The sequence below is a fragment of the Carassius auratus genome, chromosome 27, assembly GCF_003368295.1.
Source record: "Carassius auratus strain Wakin chromosome 27, ASM336829v1, whole genome shotgun sequence".
NCBI lineage: Eukaryota > Metazoa > Chordata > Actinopteri > Cypriniformes > Cyprinidae > Carassius > Carassius auratus.
The window spans coordinates 25,430,895-25,449,807 of record NC_039269.1 but is presented as its reverse complement, the minus strand read 5'-3'; the positions used below and the strand labels follow the sequence as shown (position 1 = coordinate 25,449,807).

Sequence of the window (18,913 nt, the reverse complement as noted above, 5' to 3'; positions counted from 1 at the left end):
ACCATTGCAAACCATTTCAATTTAGTACAAACAAAATGCATTCAAATTACATTCACCATAAAAGCCTAATGTCAGCTAGCATTACTGTGCAATAACACTGTGTGCAAACCTAAAAAAATTAAGCAATAAGCAACTGCCATCAGTGTGAAGATTCTAGCTTTCAACAAATTATCTTAACATTTGTGCTTGTTATATTTTGTTAAATGCATAGTTTACTCAAAAATGAAAATCGTGTTGCTCCAAATGCTTATAACCTTCTAAGGAACATAAAAGATATTTTGAAGAATTCTGGTAACCAACAGCATCAATATTCATTATATGAAAAATACACACACACACACACAGTGAGAGAGAGAGAGAGAGAGAGAGAGGGAGAAAAGAAAGTCATACAGGTTTGACAACATAAGGGTGAGTAAATAACGACAGTTTTAATTTCTGGGTGATCTCTTTAAAAAGCTTATTATTAATCAGCATAACTGGTTATGCTGCAAGTCTATAGACACCGAACTTTACAGACATGACAAATAGGTTCATTCATCACACTGAAAACGGAAGGTCAAGTGCTTTGCGTTTTGGAATAAAGCATCTGATGGACTGTGATCTGTTTGCTGCTCATTTTAGCAAATGTAGCATGCATATACGTAAGTATTTCATACAAAAAGAAAGTCTGAATACTGTGGACTACATGACAATATTAAGAATAATATATTAGTCTGATATTCGAGAAACATAATTTTAAAGCTACATCATTTTCTCCATCTGCTGGCCAGTCTTCAAAAATCCAATTTTGAGACATTGTTATATTACACATTAAACTATATAAAATATAAAAATATAATATATGAAGAGTTTATTTGCAAAAACAGATAACTTTATCATGTTTTTTATAATGCTATCATGTTTTTATTGTGTTTCATTGTTTTAGTTAGCTTTTTATTTTTTGTTTGTTTGTTATTTTTGCTTAATCAAAATGCAGTGTGAATTTCAAAATGCATTCTGAGTCAAATTTGCAGAAAAATGGTGACCTAAATGTCTTATTCTTTCTTAAATGCATTGATACTTACACTTAAAATGTTTCAATTGCGTTTTCATTAAATACCCTGCAATCAGTGTAGACTAGTCAATGTGGATGCATCAAAAAATATTACAAGTATTATTATTATTACTTTTTTTATCAATCTGTACAATGAATTGGGGTGCACTAATAAACTTTAGCTGTGTGCCTTTATTTAGCCATTGATTTGCTTCTATGTTATTCTTTTACAGTCCTTCCATTCAGATGAGTGTACTTGGATTGTGTATAATGTAGGCTAAGCAAACTCAAACCTCCCCAGTCAGTGAGTCTTTCTCCCACCTCTCTCACAACGGTATCCTATAGTGCGGCATACTTCTGCACATTCAGACACTATGATGGACCTGAGAGCAACTGGAAAGCTTCTGTTCGGACTCTTACTGTTAGAGACATGGATGGGCTTTATTCATACACTCAGTGACCTGGAGCCTGTTCTGCACGAGACATCTCTTCTCAAGCCCAAAGTAGTCATTGCAGCTTTGGCCCGTAACAGTGAACACAGTCTTCCTTATTTTCTGGGATGTATTGAGAGACTGGATTATCCCAAGGACCGCATCTCTATCTGGTAACCGCAATTTTGCTGGAATATATATGACCATATGTCAATTTCAAAATAATTTTCTGTGAAAAATTGTTTGGTTTTTAATAGGAAGATAGGCTATCAGCTGAAGATAGGAACAGACATACAACATTTCATGAAGACTTGCATTAATATCAACCCTCACCCGTATTAAGCTTAACAGAATATTGCATATAGTTTTATATTACTTCAAATTTTGATGAATGTTTTTTTATTTACAACACATATTTGAAAGTGCATGATTATTGGTTTATTAACGACTACAGGATTGGAAAGTGTTTTTGCTGAAAGACAGTCTAAATTATCACAGGCTAAGATGTATACATATGTGGTTTTGTATTTGACCGCATTGGAGTGAGCTCAGGGCTTTAAATGACATCTTATCCTGAAATATCTGGGAAAGCTTGAAAAGTAAATATGACAGTGAAGTGAAAGAATGTGTGAAAGGGTAAAAGGAGAAATGGAGGAGAAAGTATATTTTCTTTTATCATTTATTTCTATAACATTATACATTTTGTAATAAATATAAATCATATTTATAAATGTTTAATCATAAATATTCATTTCTAAATAAAATGAAAATAATCTATTAATTAATTATTTTTTATTTTAATTCAAATTTTTTATTTTCCTTTCTTTCTTTCTTTTTTTTTTTTTGCATTTTGCATTTTGTGCACCAACTTGCAACCCCCTTAGAGTTCCTGGAAGCCTGTCTGAAAACCAAATACTTTTTTAAAAAATAATAATTTACTAAAGTAGTGGACTTATTTTAAGTTCATCACTTGCCATAATTATTTCAGACTATTTATAAGAGTAATGAAACAAACTATTATGATCGGACTTGAATAACAATGTTGTGCATTGACTACCATTCAAACGTTTATATCATTTATTACAGAGTCTTTGAGATGTTTTAATGTTTTTGAGAGAAGTCTCCATTTTCGATTTAATTAAATGTAATAAAAAAAAAATAAAAAAAAATCAGGACTCTTTAATAGAAATGGCAAAATATCAGCATTTATTTGAAATCGATTTTTTTGCAACATTAAAAATATCTTTACTGTCACTAATGATCAATTTGAATGCATCCCTACTGAATAAAAATATTAATTTATTTAAAAAAAAAAAAATTATATACTCACTGACCCTAAAATTTTGAACAGTAGTGTCTATGCTGAATAAATGTTTTGCATGGCAAGATGATGATGTTGAAAAGAAAAATACAACGTGGGCCAATTCTGGTCCTAATGTGGACTTTTGATATGTCAGGGCCGCTACCGACCACAATATTGACAACACCACTGCAATGCTACGTGAATGGCTGTCTGGAGTGGAGCGTTTGTATCATTCAGTCCATCTGCAGACCATGGAGAAGGAGGACAGGTGAAAACACTCGACATACAAAGCACTACATCTTCATAACCATTCTCTTACAACTCACTGTTCTCTCTTCCATGAGTAACATATTGAACCTTTAATGTTTTCCAGAATTGACATATATTGAAATATATTGATATTTGTGTCTGTGTAAAGCATTCTGTTCTGGTTCAATGTATTTGTAGTTATGTGGATGAACTGGGTCCCAAGCACTGGCCGGAGTCTCGGTTCACTCGTGTGATGAAGCTGAGGCAGGCTGCCCTCGCAGCGGCCAGGGCTCAGTGGGCAGACTACATCCTGGTGAGAACACCTCTCCTTCTGAACTCATTTCAGCTCAGCTTCCTGATGCATCATATTTGATGCTCCCGTTTTTACATCATTAAACATTTTAACATTCTATAAACTATAACTATAAACTAACAATACCAAACACACACAGTTGAAATAAATGGAAGATGAAAGATTTGGAATACCATGGAAGGTGGACATTTGTGCAGGTATATGAAAGGGTAATTTACTAAAAAACTAGAAACTATCAGTCAGACAACAGAAGGGTTTTTGAGCAAAGTTTTATTTTTTTGGGAGCCATTGAAATTTGCATATCAAATAAAGATACAGTAGGCTGGATATGATATTCCAATGTTATTCACATAATCAGATCAATTTCAATCTAGGCACAGATTTTAGTGGTCGTTACACCATTGTCTCATCAAAATCAAAGAACTGTTAAACAGACCATGCGATAACTCTACTTATTTAAATATAGTAGATAAATATGATATGAAAATGCAGCCAGTTGTAACACACTGCAACAACAGACATTATGTGCACTTTATGTAAGTAAACTATACAGTTTTAACCATTGACCAGTTTGATATAAAAAAAAAAAATATATATATATATCCGTTCTTCTGGTATGATTCTTATATTCTTCTATATTATACTTTGATCCATAAAAGCCTGATGTATCAAATTGTTAACCAACAATACACATACAATCTTATACAGTCCCAATACTTTTTTGTGTAATTTGATATTTCTTTGTTTTTTAAATATATGATTGTTTAAATGATTTGTCCTCTAGTTTGCAGACAGTGACAACCTGCTGACAAACACACAAGTACTGAATCTACTGATGTCTGAGAATCGGACGCTGGTTGCTCCAATGCTAGAGTCAAGAACACTCTATTCTAACTTTTGGTGTGGAATGACCTCACAGGTACAGAACAGTTCTTGTTACAATGAGTCTTGTTGTTACAACTGCAGGAGACAAGTGTGATGAACATTGAGGTCCAATGTTCATTTGTGTTCCCACCTGTATGCTATTTTCAAATAATCTTGGTGGATTTTCCAAAATTGCACCCAGTTTGCTGTAATCCACTGGGGTACGTTTAGAGGTTGGTCTTCATGATTTGGCAATTCGAGTAAATCTTGGAACTGGAGAGTGTGAAAAAGATCACAAGTTAATGTGAACACATTGCAGTTTGCTCCTTTTGAAAGTTCAGGATTGGTGGAATTCACATGAAATGAAGAAAACTACATTACCCATGATTCTGCAAAGAAATACCCTTCTACAAATCAATCAATCAATCACCTTTATTTATATAGTGCTTTAAAAAAATACATTGCGTCAAAGCACTGAACAACATTCATTTGGAAAACAGTGTCTCAATAATGCAAAATGATAGTTAAAGGCAGTTCATCATTGAATTCAGTTGTCATCTCTGTTCAGTTTAAATAGTGTCTGTGCATTTATTTGCAATCAAGTCAATGATATCGCTGTAGATGAAGTACAAATTAGAGAATAAATATAAGGAAACCACACTAAAAGAAATCAGCACTGAGAATGACAAAATACTTAAATGTTTAAACTACTTGAATGTTGGTTTATGCATATTTTGCAAAAACAACATGATCAACACATCAGTAGTTGTTTTTGCAAAATATGCATAATATTTATATAATTTTTTATGCCATTTGCAATGCTACATGGGATTGTAGATCTTAAAGCCTCTAAATACACAGTCTTGTAGGCTACAACAGGAAGTGTCTGAACATGTAGAAAACATTTTTCTTTATAAAACAGTTCAATAAATTTAACATTGAGTAACTTACATTTTCGATACAATGTTGTCAGCAATGTTTTAAATGAATCATTTGACTGAATGATTCAATGAATCACTCACTCATAATACAGTAACTAATGTAACCTACAGAAAGTGAGGACAGGAACTAACTGTAGCATAAAAATGTAATACAAATAATTATAATACAGTGCAAATTAAATAACGTTTTTTTTTTCGTTGTTGGATTTAATTTTTTGTTTCTCCTTTTGTCTGCATGATAAGCATTTGAGCATTTGATTATTTCTTCATGCTCTAAATCGCTTGTGAATCTTGAAAATCTCTTTCATTTCTGCAGGGGTATTATAAGCGAACACCACATTATGTTCCCATTCGTAACTGGAAGCGTACTGGTTGTCACCCGGTTCCCATGATTCACTCCACAATGCTGATAGACCTGCGGCGCAGTGCTAGTGCAGCCCTGGCCTTTCACCCTGTGCACCATTACTATCTCTGGGCCCTGGACGATATCATGGCTTTTGCTTTTTCGGCAAGACAAGCAGGTAGCAATTACATCTTACATCTCTATTTTATCCAAGTAGCCTATTTAAGAGGAACGTATATAGGTCATCATGATATGTTTTATATTTGCTTGAATTTTCTTGTTCTATTTCAACTCTTTACAGGTGTGCAGATGTTCATATGCAACCAAGAGCATTATGGGTACCTGCCGCTGCCTTTGAATACAAAGCAGACTCTGGAGGAGGAGGTGGAGAGCTTCAGCCACACCGTCACAGAGGCACTGAGTGTGTATCACTAAATCTGCATAATCAAAAACCAATCTGAAGAACTGACATGGGTGTTTACAGGCCACAAAACTAAGGGACTTTCTGGTGATGTGTGGTAAATGAGTGCTGAGGTGACGTTAAATACAGTATTAGTACTGTATTTGTAAGTGAATAAACTGTGAAGCAGAGGTGTGGGCCATCTATTCACCACTTCCTGTTCTACCTCTGTGTCTCTACCAAGCTCACACAAACACTTCTCTGTATGCCCTTCTGTATAGTTTTCACAGCAAAGAGAGAATTTTCACTTCTTTGTGACATCCCTCACACATTCTCTCTGAACCTCACATTAGATTAGCTTGAATTTGTTTTGAAATCTGCATGTTAAAAGAGTCAATTATTTTATGATACATAGTGTAACTTTCAAAGCTTAAAACATCCTCCCCAAACCAAAAATTCATTGATTTAACTAAACACCTGATAAACAGTAAAATAATTCGTTTTTTTTTTTTTGTGCTTTTCCCACTGTGTGTAGCACCTACAGCTCTTTATATTTGTCTGAACAAACTTGTTTTTGTTTATTTGATTGTTTCAACCTGATCCTAACAGTTTGTGGCACATTTAGCATGGTTCAATATGGTTCAATCTCAGTTTAATACATTTCCCCATGAGGCTGTCATTGAAGGATGTGGCTGATAATATCCATGATAGTGGACCAAAGAGCAAATGGGAAGTTGGTACAAAAATAATTGAATAACCACGTGGAAAACTGGGCATTCAATTTAAATTCTTTCATTCAAAATATATTATCCAATAAATAAATAAATCACAACTCTCATTAAATAATTCACTAACACCAATCATTCATTCCTACTATGACCTTCTTTCTACCAGAAAATTTTTCCTTTGGGTTAAAAGACAAATAATATGTAGTTTATCCTTCTCAGTTGACTTCAAATTGGAAACTTCACGTTATCTTCACATTGCTTCCAAACCTAAAGACACCATGGCATTCAATCAGGTATAGATTTACTGACAACTAAATGTAGAATTGTGCAAAAAGTTGCATCTTCAGTCTGTGGTAATGCATATTCTTACCCCCCACCCCTTTTTTAAGGTTTATTTGATTAATCTAAAGCGTCGGGAAGATCGCAGAGTTCGTATGCTGCGCTCGTTGGAGGTGCTGGGCATAGACTTCACCATCACCGACGCGGTGGATGGCAAGTATGATATTATAACCCACACTTTCACTCCAGTTACACAGTTTCAAAGTTCAACCTATTGCCCATCATCTCTCCTTCTCTAAGCAAAGTATATTTTGCTATTACAGCACAATCAAATATGACTCCTTCCAGTTTCTCCTCTCTCCTAGAGCCCTGAATTCTACTCAGCTAAGAGCTTTAGGAATCGAGACGCTCCCTGGTTATAAAGATCCCTACTCTGATCGTGTGCTAACTAAGGGTGAAATCGGTTGCTTCCTTAGTCATTACAACATCTGGAAAAAGGTACACAGCAAAACGTGCTCCACAACCAGTTGCTACATTAACAAACTCTTGTGTATGTTGGCATTAAGTGCAAACTGTATTCTTAAAAATAAAGGTACCTTGAAGAACCATATCATCATTCCAATGCACAAAATATTCTTCACACTAAAAAAAAGTTACTTCTAAAAACTGTCCAGTAAAAGGTTCTTTGGGGAACCAAAAAGGTTTTTTTTATGGTATTGCTGCAACCCCCCACCCCCTCGTCTTTTTTGTGTGTCGCCCTCAGGTGGTGGAGCTCCAGCAACAGCAGGTGCTTGTACTGGAGGATGATGTCAGGTTTGAGCCCAGCTTCAAGAGCCGCCTCAACACCATCTTGGAGGACGTGAAACAATCAGGCCTCCAGTGGGATTTAATGTGAGTTGTGGTCTCTCCTGCTTCGAATCAAAGTGGTCGCTGGTCTTTGCATGTGTACCCATTCTCTCTTCTCATCTCTTTAAGATATGTAGGGCGTAAACGATTGCAGATTAAGCATCCAGAGCACTTGGTGGAGGGAGTGAAGAACCTGGTGATCCCAGATTACTCTTATTGGACCCTTGGCTATGCCCTTTCACTGCAGGGGGCAAAGACGCTTCTGGAGGCTCAGCCACTCAGCAAGATGCTGCCGGTGGATGAGTTTCTGCCAGTTATGTTTAACAAGCACCCCAAGTAAGCTTTGGCAGATGTTGGCAATTAGCATTTTTTTAAAAGGGAAAAAAAATCTGTTATAAATTACTCACCATCATGTCCTTTCAAACTTTGCTCATTTTTGAAACTCCAATAAAAATGTTTTTATTATAATATTTTATAAAAATAAAAAATCCCAAGGGATATCCATCCCTCTACTAAAGTCCATGTTCTCCAGCAAAACTTTAATGCTTCAAATACTGTAGACTCTGAATGGTTTGATCCAAATATTCTGAAGAGACAGTTGCTTTATACGATCAACACATTTAACTCAAATGTTCACATATAAACATTTTTTAATGAACACACATAGAGCACATCAAAAATGCTAAACAAGAGCTAAACCTTTCTTGATTTAGGTGCAAGAATAAACCTCGTTTATTGTATTCAATGTGCTCTGTGTACACTACTTTTTGACGTTTGGAATAATTAAAACTATTTGGTAACACTTTATTTTATGGTTACATCTATTAGTTGCTTATTACTAATAACTGTGACATTTCGTCTTAATAAATTCTTAAATTTCTGCTAATTAATAGTGAGTAAGGTAGTTGTTAAGTTTAGGTATTGGGTAGGATTAGGGATGTAGAAAAAGGCATTAATATGTGCTTAATTAGCACTGATACATGACTAATATTCTAGTAATATACATGCTAAAAAGCAACTAATAGATCTAACCTTAAAGTGTTACCAACTATTTTAATGTTTTGGAAAGAAGTCTATGTGCACACAAGGCTGCATTCATTTGATCAAAAATACAGTAAAAAATTTAATAATGTGAAATATTTGTAATAATAAATATTTTAATACATTTGAAAATATAATCTAAAGTTTTTCTAATGTTACCAGTTGTGTATGTATGTGCGTTTATCAACATTTATAAAGACCAAATTAAATTTTCTCATCATATAAAATGATCACATCCTCTCAGAAGATTTGGATTAAAACACTTATGAATTATCAAGTACATATATTTTATCACATTTATGAAGAACTGAACAGTCATGGCTTTTAAAAATGAATTGTCACACTTTAGTTTTGTGCCAATTCTCACTATTAACTACAACTTAATTTGCTTCTTATTGATAGTTAGTTGTTACGTTTAGGTTTGTTATATTAAGGGATCTAAAATATGGTCATGGAGAATAATTAATATGTGCTTTATAAGTACTAATAAGCAGCCAATATGCTAGTAATGTGCATGCTAATAAGCAACTAGTTAACTGTGAGAATTGGACCCTAAACTAAACTGTCACTGGAAGTTTAGTTGAACTAACTCTAGTATTCTTTCTGTAGGGAGGAATACATGTCTCAATTTAAACAGCGAAACTTGAAGGCTTTCTCTGTACAGCCCCTGCTGCTCTTTCCCACACACTACACTGGGGAGCCGGGGTATTTCAGCGACACCGAGACCTCCACCATCTGGGACGATGAGACTGTGGCCACTGACTGGGACCGCCATCACATCCGTGGAGACCGCAGTCGGGGTGATAAGAGCCCAACGCCTATCGCTGAGAACAGCCCGAGAGATGAACTGTGATTAAGATCTTACAGTAATAAACAACATGTCAAATGTGTTAATAAAAGAAGATCATATGACAGCTCAAGGAAAGAACCATTGATGTGGAGTAAATATATATATGTTTGTATGTATATATATATATGTACACAGTACAGACCAAAAGTTCGGATACACCTTCTCATTCAAAGAGTTTTCTTTATTTTCATGACTATGAAAATTGTAGAGTCACACTGAAGGCATCAAAACTACGAATTAACACATGTGGAATTATATACATAACAAAAAAGTGTGAAACAACTGAAAATGTCATATTGTAGGTTCTCCAGAGTAGCCACCTTTTGCTTTGATTACTGCTTTGCACACTCTTGGCATTCTCTTGATGAGCTTCAAGAGGTAGTCACCTGAAATGGTCTTCCAACAGTCTTGAAGGAGTTCCCCAAGAGATGCTTAGCACTTTTTGTTTGCCCTTTTGCCTTCTGTCTGCGGTCCAGCTCACCCCTAAACCATCTCGATTGGGTTCAGGTCCGGTGACTGTGGAGGCCAGGTCATCTGGCGCAGCACCCCATCACTCTCCTTCTTGGTCAAATAGCCCTTGATGCCTTCAGTGTGACTCTACAATTTATATAGTCATGAAAATAAAGAAAACTCTTTGAATGAGAAGGTGTGTCCAAACTTTTGGTCTGTACTGTATATAGACAGACAGACTTTGTGGATAATAGTGATACAGCTAGCTAAGCATCTGCACACTGTTGTCAGTTGTGAACACTAAACAGGTACAAGACCTGACCATATACTGTACAATACTAAATACAGATGAATGTGGTGGTTAAGAAAATGGCTCACAAAATGATGTATTCATGGAATCTGCTTATATATATAAACTGACCTGTAATAACACGAGTTGAAAAATCTGTAGGCTATATCTTTTCCTAAAAAAATGAATTGATTCTGAACTTTGTTATTATAAAGAAAATGTGACAAAAAACATTTCAGGTCGCTAATTAAATAAGCAAATCTTAAATTCATGCTTGAAAACATGCAGATCAAATGCTGCTATCATAGTAATGTTACAACAAACCAAATACAAAAAAAAAATCTTTAATTCATTTATACCAATAATATGTAATGCATGTATAAAATGGCAATATTTAAAAAATGTTGCGTTAAATTAGAATGCATTATTTCAATCAATTAGGTCATAAAAATTGTATGCATAATAACTATAGAATTAGAAAAATGTTTTAGATGAAGTACAGCATGTCAAGACACTCAAACTGAATGACCTTTTTGTGTCCAGTATGCACTTGAGACACATGATGAGCTCAAAAAAACATTGAAGTATTCTCATATAAAAGTAATAAACACCAAAATACACAATAATTCTTAATCCATTTATTTATTTAAAAAGCACTGGAAGTTTTTTGACGTTTGTTTTTGTTGGAGGCAAACAATGAATCAAATCAAATTATTAGTCAAGTCTCATACCATAAAATAAGCACTGAAAAAAAGGTATTTTAAAGCACACCAAAAAAAGCATGTAATAAATAGAATTAAATTGCAGAATAATGCAAAACAAAGCCAAAAAAAAAAGAAAAGAAAAAAAACGCTTAACATTAGGTCCCGCTCATGAAGGACAGAGGTTTTCAGCATTATGTTTTATCACCTGAGGAGATCGGTTGACTGATATGAGACATGGCTGTAGACTGAGGCCTCAGGAGATCTCATTAGACATCCTTTAGTGTGATCACTATAGACTATCCGCCAATCAGTGCATAATCTTTTAGTGTGATGGACAAGATCTAGATTGTACGCCAAGCAACAAAGCAGTTCTCAAAATAAAAATTAATTACTCTACATTTCCTCAATCTAGCATCATGATTAAAAGCAGCCGCGCCGCAGAGATCGGATGCCTCAAACACAGCAAATGATGCAGCGTTTTCCCAAAGGAACTATAGAATACGCATTTTCTCCGCTATGCGATTGCCAAGTTATCCTAAACTATCTAGAGAGCTATGTTTTGCATACTATATATAGACATCTAAAGTATGTAAACCAATACAAAGCATAAGAAACAAGACGTTCCAGTACATCAAACCAAATACAAAAGATAACAACTGAAATCAAAGACCACAAAACACAAACAAATAGAAAATAAAATAAAATCAGACTTGATCCAGTGGTTTGTGATGGCTGTCCAGAGTACTAGCTGCAAATGTGTCGAGTAAAATGGGAGGGATATCAAATGCAAAGTTGAATCCAGCCTGCTAAAAGAGGGCATTGTGAGGCAAAATCAAAAGACGCGATCACAAAGGTCTCAGTCTGTCGAGAATACGCACAAAGCCCACCGCAGCCTAACACAGTCTAGCATTCATGCCGTCAATGGTCAACAGATCCACAGACGACCCGCTACAGGAAAACAACTACGCAAAGATGACAAAAAATCCTGGCCAGACACACAAGAATTCATTTAATTAGCTACAGAACAAACAAGAGTCTTATATACTATTCAGGTTTGATTTGTTATTGTGGTTGAGAACTTATAAGTTGTCATCACACTTCAGGTTACTGCCAGCAGTTACTTAAAGTGCTCTGAATATTGCATGATTAGAAAATGGTGCGACAAACCAGTAAAACCGCTGTAGTTTTGAGACCAGACGAACTGTGCAGTCAGACCTTTTGTATCCGTTACACTCCAAATGTAAAGCAAAATACAAACGCAAGTGAAAAGTTCACAAAAATCAAGTCCATTTTCCTCACACGAAGGTGCACATTTAGACGAATGAATTGATTTATTGTGCCAGGTCTCTATCCCCTTCCACAGTGTTCGTTTAGTTGAGCACTATGCAGTAGCATCTATACAGTGAAACCCATTACACTAGCAGACGACTAGCATCGTTGACAATACCAGTAAGAGAAAAAGTGCAATATCGCATGTGTATTTCTTTAGTCGAGAAGAATGACGCCTGACGGCATACCTGTAGAAAATATCCGACCGTAAACAATGGTGCAAAACAAGTCAAAAGGTTTTAAGGCTTTCTGAGTTTCCTGATGTGTTTTTTTTTTGTTCTCTGAGATAGTTTGTAAGAGGTCCGCAGGAGGGACAGTTTTGGAGAGAGATCGTTTCACGGGCTCTCCCGCGTGAATACACACACACACACACAAACGCGATGCGCAAACTTTCGCACACAAGCAGCACTATTCTATTCAAGCGTGTACGGTCACCCCTATTATAAGGTGTATTACTTCTAGTAGTTCATATAATAACATCTTTACCATTGAAGCTGCAAGCATAGATATTTATCTACACGTATCCACATTTCTATTAAACACATTGCTACATGTACCAACATGTGACATTGCATGGACAAACAAAATAATGGAAAATAATAATTATAATAATAAATGCATGGTCTAATAATGTTAATTAATAAAAAACAAACTACTATTTCTGTTGCCATGCTGATACTACTAAAAGAAAACAAAAGTAAATTAAGATGACAATAACTTATTACAGTTCCAGTAGGGAAAGCTATGTGGAAATGCGGCATTACAGGCAGTGTTTCTACCCAAAAGAAACGCACTGGCCATTTCGGTTCAATCGTTGTTTGGTTTCAACGGGTGTCAAGAATCAAATTCATGAGTAACGCACAAATACTTTTTTACGATAACCTGCAACTGAATCTGGTTATTGTGTCATACAGCATGTGTGGACAAGCAAAACCAGACAGGGTTAGCCGTTCTGGCTATACAAAAAGCCTTGACAAAGAAGGAACTACTGTAAAAAGACTAAGAACAAGTAAACTTTCCTTTTAACTGTGACGCATCCTTCAGGAGTTTCTAAAACATGGCTGACAAGTGATACACCAAAATGGCCGATGGAAAATATTGTGCTACTGCTGGTGGCCATTTTCTCTGCATGCATCCGAAATAGTGTTTTACGGTATTTCAGACGAATCTATTCCACCCAAAGCAAACAATTTAAGAGCAATGTTGCATTCGGCATCACTTGTCGGTCATGTGATCAATTAATCACGCGACTCGGGAATGTGCTTGAGCGTTTGTGTCTCCTTCGCCCATTTTGGTCATGACTGGTTGGGCGAAGGGGTTTGGAGGAAGACATGGTGAAGTTCTGCATTTTTGGCCTGTGGAAGTGAGGACTGAGCTTAAAAGGATCCCAGCATGCACGGCGATCGAGTCAAGCTGCAGTGTCTGACAGAGACGGTGGTCACAGTGCAGAAGGCAGGGGTCCTGGTGAGGGGGCGTCTACATGGCAGTGCTGGCGTACTCTGAGGAGGTGGTGGAGGCAGTGGTGGATCCCTGAGCCGAACCTTTGCGGTTGATCATGGAGGGGTGGAAGTTGGGGTGCCGGCGGGCGTGCTTAATGAGGTGGTCGCTGCGCATAAAGCGCTTGTCGCAGAGTGGGCACAGAAAGCGTTTCTCGCCGGTGTGGGTACGCAGGTGTCGGGCCAACTCATCAGAACGGGCAAACTTCTTTTCGCATTCGGGCCAGGTGCATGGAAAGGGCCTCTCACCTAGACAGAAAACATGGTGATCCAAAACTCATTAGTAGTGATGGGAGAAACTAACCTTTTTGAAGATTTGAATCAATTGAACCCATTGTTTGATAAAATGATTCAGTGTTTCGAAGCGCTGAAAACACCACACGCTGATGATGCCTGCTGGTCATAACAGCGTAAATTAGGGATGTAATGATATTACCAATATTGTTGTATCGCAATAGCAAAACTGTCTCGATATTATCATGGTCACGGGGATATGAAAAAGTGTAGTTCTTAAAATATATTTAAACTTCTTATTCTAACACAAAAGGTCTTTACAGTTGTGTTTTTGGCCATTATGCTTTAGCACAGTATCTGCCAAATGAACTAAAACTGAAGGCACAATCAGACTTAATCCCTTCATAAAGCATGTTTTCACTGCATGTTACAAAGTGAAATATTGTATCGTGAGATTTTGACATCATTACACTTATAGAAAACTCATGTCAAATGTGCATAAAAACAACTTTAATAGTTTCAAAGAGGTCGCCCCCGGCGGTGATCAATTGAAATGTAAAAAAAAGTTTTTGAGGTATGGCGACATGAAGTACTTCTAATAAATACAAATTACATAAATGTCAATGTACTATTAATTTAAATAAAATAATGGGCCATATTTTAAAGTGCTAAATGGAGCTATATTGGTCCGTTGCAATGTTTAATATGACAATATGACATTTTTATCTTTTGTCTGTAATCACAAGTTAAATTAAATGTTGCCTCTCGTGCACTTAATACCCATAAACAACCATGTACAAACCACATGTGGGAATAATTCAACTCAATTATAATGCTGGTGCCTCAACTTGCCTTTATCTTATTCAAACTGGTGATATGTGATATTTTGGTGCTAAAGGGATATGCGATGACTAGTGGGTAAATTTCCCTCTCCATTTCCTGTGAAATGATGCATTAGTGTACCCTTCTTCCCTGCCCTCTAGAGCAACATGCTGTTCTTTCATCCCTCTGCGGTGGTTTCCCGTATCTCCGTAAAATACGCAGGGACATGTCCCCCCCCCCGACATTTAATAAAACCTAAATTCTTCCCCTGCCTTTTTTTCTGCCGAACGACAAGCATAACCATTAACTGAGGAAATGTGGAGACAATAAACGATTCTGACAATATATGGTTTGTGTGTGTTTCTCCAAGTCTTCTCCAGGTAATAAATTATTAATTAACATGGCATTTATTACAGATGCACCGACTGTTTTGTGTACTTTGCATACTTTTCCAAACCACGTAGAAACCCTGCTACTAGTTTGGTTTCATATTTAAAGCTATCACTGCATTTTCACCAACATTTCTTATTTGTATGTTTAAAAAACATTTTACAAATTAATCTCATAAAATGCTTTATGCATTAAAATTTTTGCAGTGTATATACATTAATAGCATCTAAACTTCATCAAACAGTCTGTGTGAATACATCTAATGCCACTTCAGATGCAGCTTCTGTGTTTCCTTGCAGTGGAAAGATGCAGTTTGTTGAAACTGATGTCATTTGAACGGCAAAAGCTCAACAGTTTATTTTTATTCTAACTAAATTAATTGCAACAACATTAGGAATTTGACATGAAAGATGACAATAAGGTTAGTCAAAAAAATTATAATTTAAGTTACAGAGTGGGACAGCATACAGCAACTCCTTTTCAGTTAATTATTTCTACCTCTTTTCAGAAATAGGAATCAGCCAAAAAAATTGCAATCGTGTCATCTCTCTGTATTTGTCCGTTTCATTAATAGCTATTATTTTGTATTTTATAATATTGTAAAGCAATAAAATATGGCCTTAAAAACATATAATGTACTTCCATTCTTTGTTGGAGGCATACCTTGTGTTAATGTGCATAACTTGTAGAGTTGTGGCTTGTAGTAGGCTCTTGTGAGACACAGACAGCACCTTCTCATCACATTGTAATCTCACTTAAAATGGCAGATTAACTTAAGTGGACTTCACAGGGTGCACCTAGTGTTTCTTTAGTGTTCTAGCCTTTAATTTGTCCTGTACTAGATTATGTATTCTGTATGAACTACTGCACTAGTGTTTAGCAGTTTAGTTGCCACTGTACTAAATCATTACTAGTATACTTTACTGAAGATTTCTTATGTTAGTGTAGTTTAAGTAACTCACTGTACTAGTTTTACTTGCCTTAAGCTTCTGCAGTCGTGTCCGTTAAAAGCCATCCCCTTAGACATCAATTCACGAACAAAACCAATTGCTAATAGACTATTTGTTAATACCTCATAAAGAGAGGGCAGGTGTGTGGCTTAAATAGCTCTTTTAGCTTTAGTCAAATAACAGAAAGTGCATTTAAATGAGAACCTGCACGCAAGCGGGCGCGCACACGAGCACTGTGCTCGAGCTCAGTTCATATGCAAATATATGAGGCTCGTCACTACACTAGGCTACTATACTCGGTCCTCCCTCACGCGCTCCTTCCTTTGTTCATAAACTTTCTTTGTTAGGAGGCCACATTTGGAAGTTTTCCACTCTTTTGTTCAACTAACGAGAAGTGATTTAAATTATCATCCACAAATTCACGTTTAATATCTCTTTTCAGAGCCGCTGGTTGGAGTTGACAGAAGGAGGCCCTGACAACAGTCAACAAACAAACGGCGGATAATTAAAAGTTACAGTAACCGAGAACTATAATAAAACACAGCCGATGGTTAAACTGCTTATCCAACAGGGACATTTAAAACCAATACAGGCAACATGAGCAGTTTATAAACTATAATTTCATACTGTCTGTATTTATACACTACGCATTCTCGAATAAATGTGACCATGGACCACAAAACCAGCCATAAGATTTGTATTTATTTTTTTATGAAATCGAGATTTATGCATAATCTGAAAGCTGAACAAATAAGCATTCCACTGAAGTATGGTTTGTTCGGATATCAGAGATACAGATATTTATAAATCTGGAATCAGGGTGAAAAAAAAAATCTAATTGAGAAAATCGCCTATAAAGTTGTAAAAATGAAGGTATTAGCAATGCATATTACGAATCAAAAATGAAGTTTTTATATTTTTACTGTACAAATGTGCAAAATATCTACATTAAACATGATCTGTACTAATTGTCCTAATGATTTTCGCATCAAGTAAAAGTCCATAATTTTGACCGAAACGATGTATTGTTGGCTATTGCTACTAGTGACTGGTTTTGTGGTCCAGGGTCACAGATACATAGATAAACGGATACAAATCATCTCCGCAGCATTAGCGAGCATCCCGTCCCATGTGCTCCAGCTCACCTGTGTGGGTCCTGATGTGCGCCTTCAGGTGGGATGATTTGCCGTACACCCGGTCACACCCGTCGAAGGTACAGGGGTGACGCTTGGTGGGGGACCGGGGGGCGCCCCCTCCTCCCCAGATCTGCTGAGGGGTGTTATTGTACTGTCCCGGGACAGGGGTGGCAGAGGGGGTCATGGTCGGCGTTGGGGTGGTGGAGTCAGACAACGTGGTGTAGCCGCTCTCTCCGCACGACGAGTTGCTGCTCTCGGAGTAGGCCGACATGGGACGAAACTTGCCGTGCAGGTCGGTTAGGATCTCCGCCACCGTCATCATGTTGGCCCCCTCTAACCGGAGCGTCTCCCGAACCTCCCTGTCCTCGCTCGACCCGTCGGGCTCCCCGGCAGGAAGGCCCTGAGGAGGGGCCTGAGCCGCAGCAGACACCGGGGTGGGTCGATGGAGGACGGGGCCGCTGGATATCGACACCAGACACTCGGCGGCCAGATAATCCGAGTAGGCGAACGACATTTTATGTGCGACTGCGTTTAACGACAAAGCAAAAGTTACGACGGAGAGCCGTTTCCTGAGTGCGTCCGTTTCTTCTCCAGAGACTTTCAACTCGTTGCTTTATTCTCATCAGCAGCAGCCTCTGCTATCTATCTATAGTAAATACAAACAAAACAAATGAAATAAACGATAAAAATATCCAAAAAGAAGGAAAAAATAATACGGTACCGGCGTGTCTGCGTTTCAAACTCCAACGTGGTGTCCTACATTGCCCCTCGTTTCATTGTGTCTGCTACTATAAGCCGACACCACGCCCCCGGTAGTGAGTTCAGTAACCCTACTACGAAGAAGGCTTGGTTCATGAATATTAATTACGTAACGCGCCGCTCTCCACGGATTGGCTGAAAGGCAGACGTGGGCAAGTAAGGCAGTGCTCAGCAGGCGATTTAACGAATCACGTCGGACTCATGAATATTAATTGAAATGCGTGACAGGACGCTCTATGAAGGTTACCAAGCAACTTGAGCGTTACTTAATTGATATTCACACACTAAAATTTGCCGTAGTAGGATTCGTAGTCGCCAGCATGCAAAGAGAAACACGCACCAAGTCACGTGGTGAACTGACGCGCGATACGGGCGTGGACCAAAGAGACCATTTAATAGTAACGTAAGCCAAATGATTCTGTGAAAAAAATAAAAAAAAATAAAAACATCCTTCTAATCAGTACAGTTTACTTCAAATGATGACCTTTGTGGAGTGAAAGATACGACGGGAATAATAACATAACGACTTGAATAACGAAATGAATTATTATCAGTTGGTGATGAAGAGGCGGCGTCCTGTTTATACGTTAATGGGAAGCTAATCTACAAGACAAGCAAGTTTACAGTGTGAACCTAACAGTGCTTAGTTCATGGAATTCAAAGTTTGGTCTGTTTGTTGTTATTTCTTTTCAGTTTACAAACTAAATGTGGGGTCTCATTTAGACTTATGCTA

At 37.0% G+C, this 18,913-nt stretch overlaps 2 protein-coding genes across 3 annotated transcripts; one reads left to right on the top strand and one right to left on the bottom strand.

Annotated features, from left to right (window-relative positions):
* The first annotated feature begins 1,223 nt into the window (after window positions 1-1,223).
* colgalt2a (collagen beta(1-O)galactosyltransferase 2a) lies at window positions 1,224-9,707 on the top strand. Its single transcript, XM_026207292.1, has 12 exons — window positions 1,224-1,637; window positions 2,922-3,035; window positions 3,215-3,329; window positions 4,114-4,248; window positions 5,451-5,655; window positions 5,779-5,898; window positions 6,825-6,898; window positions 6,995-7,101; window positions 7,250-7,382; window positions 7,648-7,775; window positions 7,860-8,066; window positions 9,381-9,707. The coding sequence occupies exons 1-12, from the start codon at window positions 1,408-1,410 to the stop codon at window positions 9,622-9,624; spliced, it is 1,812 nt and encodes a 603-aa protein (XP_026063077.1). The 5' UTR covers window positions 1,224-1,407; the 3' UTR covers window positions 9,625-9,707.
* Window positions 9,708-10,983: 1,276 nt separating this feature from the next.
* LOC113046022 (Krueppel-like factor 9) lies at window positions 10,984-18,264 on the bottom strand. 2 transcript variants are annotated; one of them, XM_026206846.1, is made up of 3 exons: window positions 18,143-18,264; window positions 17,431-18,067; window positions 10,984-14,138 (listed from the first exon to the last, which is right to left on the bottom strand). In XM_026206846.1, exons 2-3 carry the CDS (start codon window positions 17,933-17,935, stop codon window positions 13,870-13,872), a joined length of 774 nt encoding a protein of 257 aa, XP_026062631.1. In that variant the 5' UTR covers window positions 17,936-18,067; window positions 18,143-18,264; the 3' UTR covers window positions 10,984-13,869. The 2 variants fall into 2 exon arrangements, with proteins under 2 accessions (XP_026062631.1, XP_026062632.1); XM_026206847.1 differs by having other exon boundaries at window positions 17,431-18,063; window positions 18,143-18,233.
* Window positions 18,265-18,913: the final 649 nt, after the last annotated feature.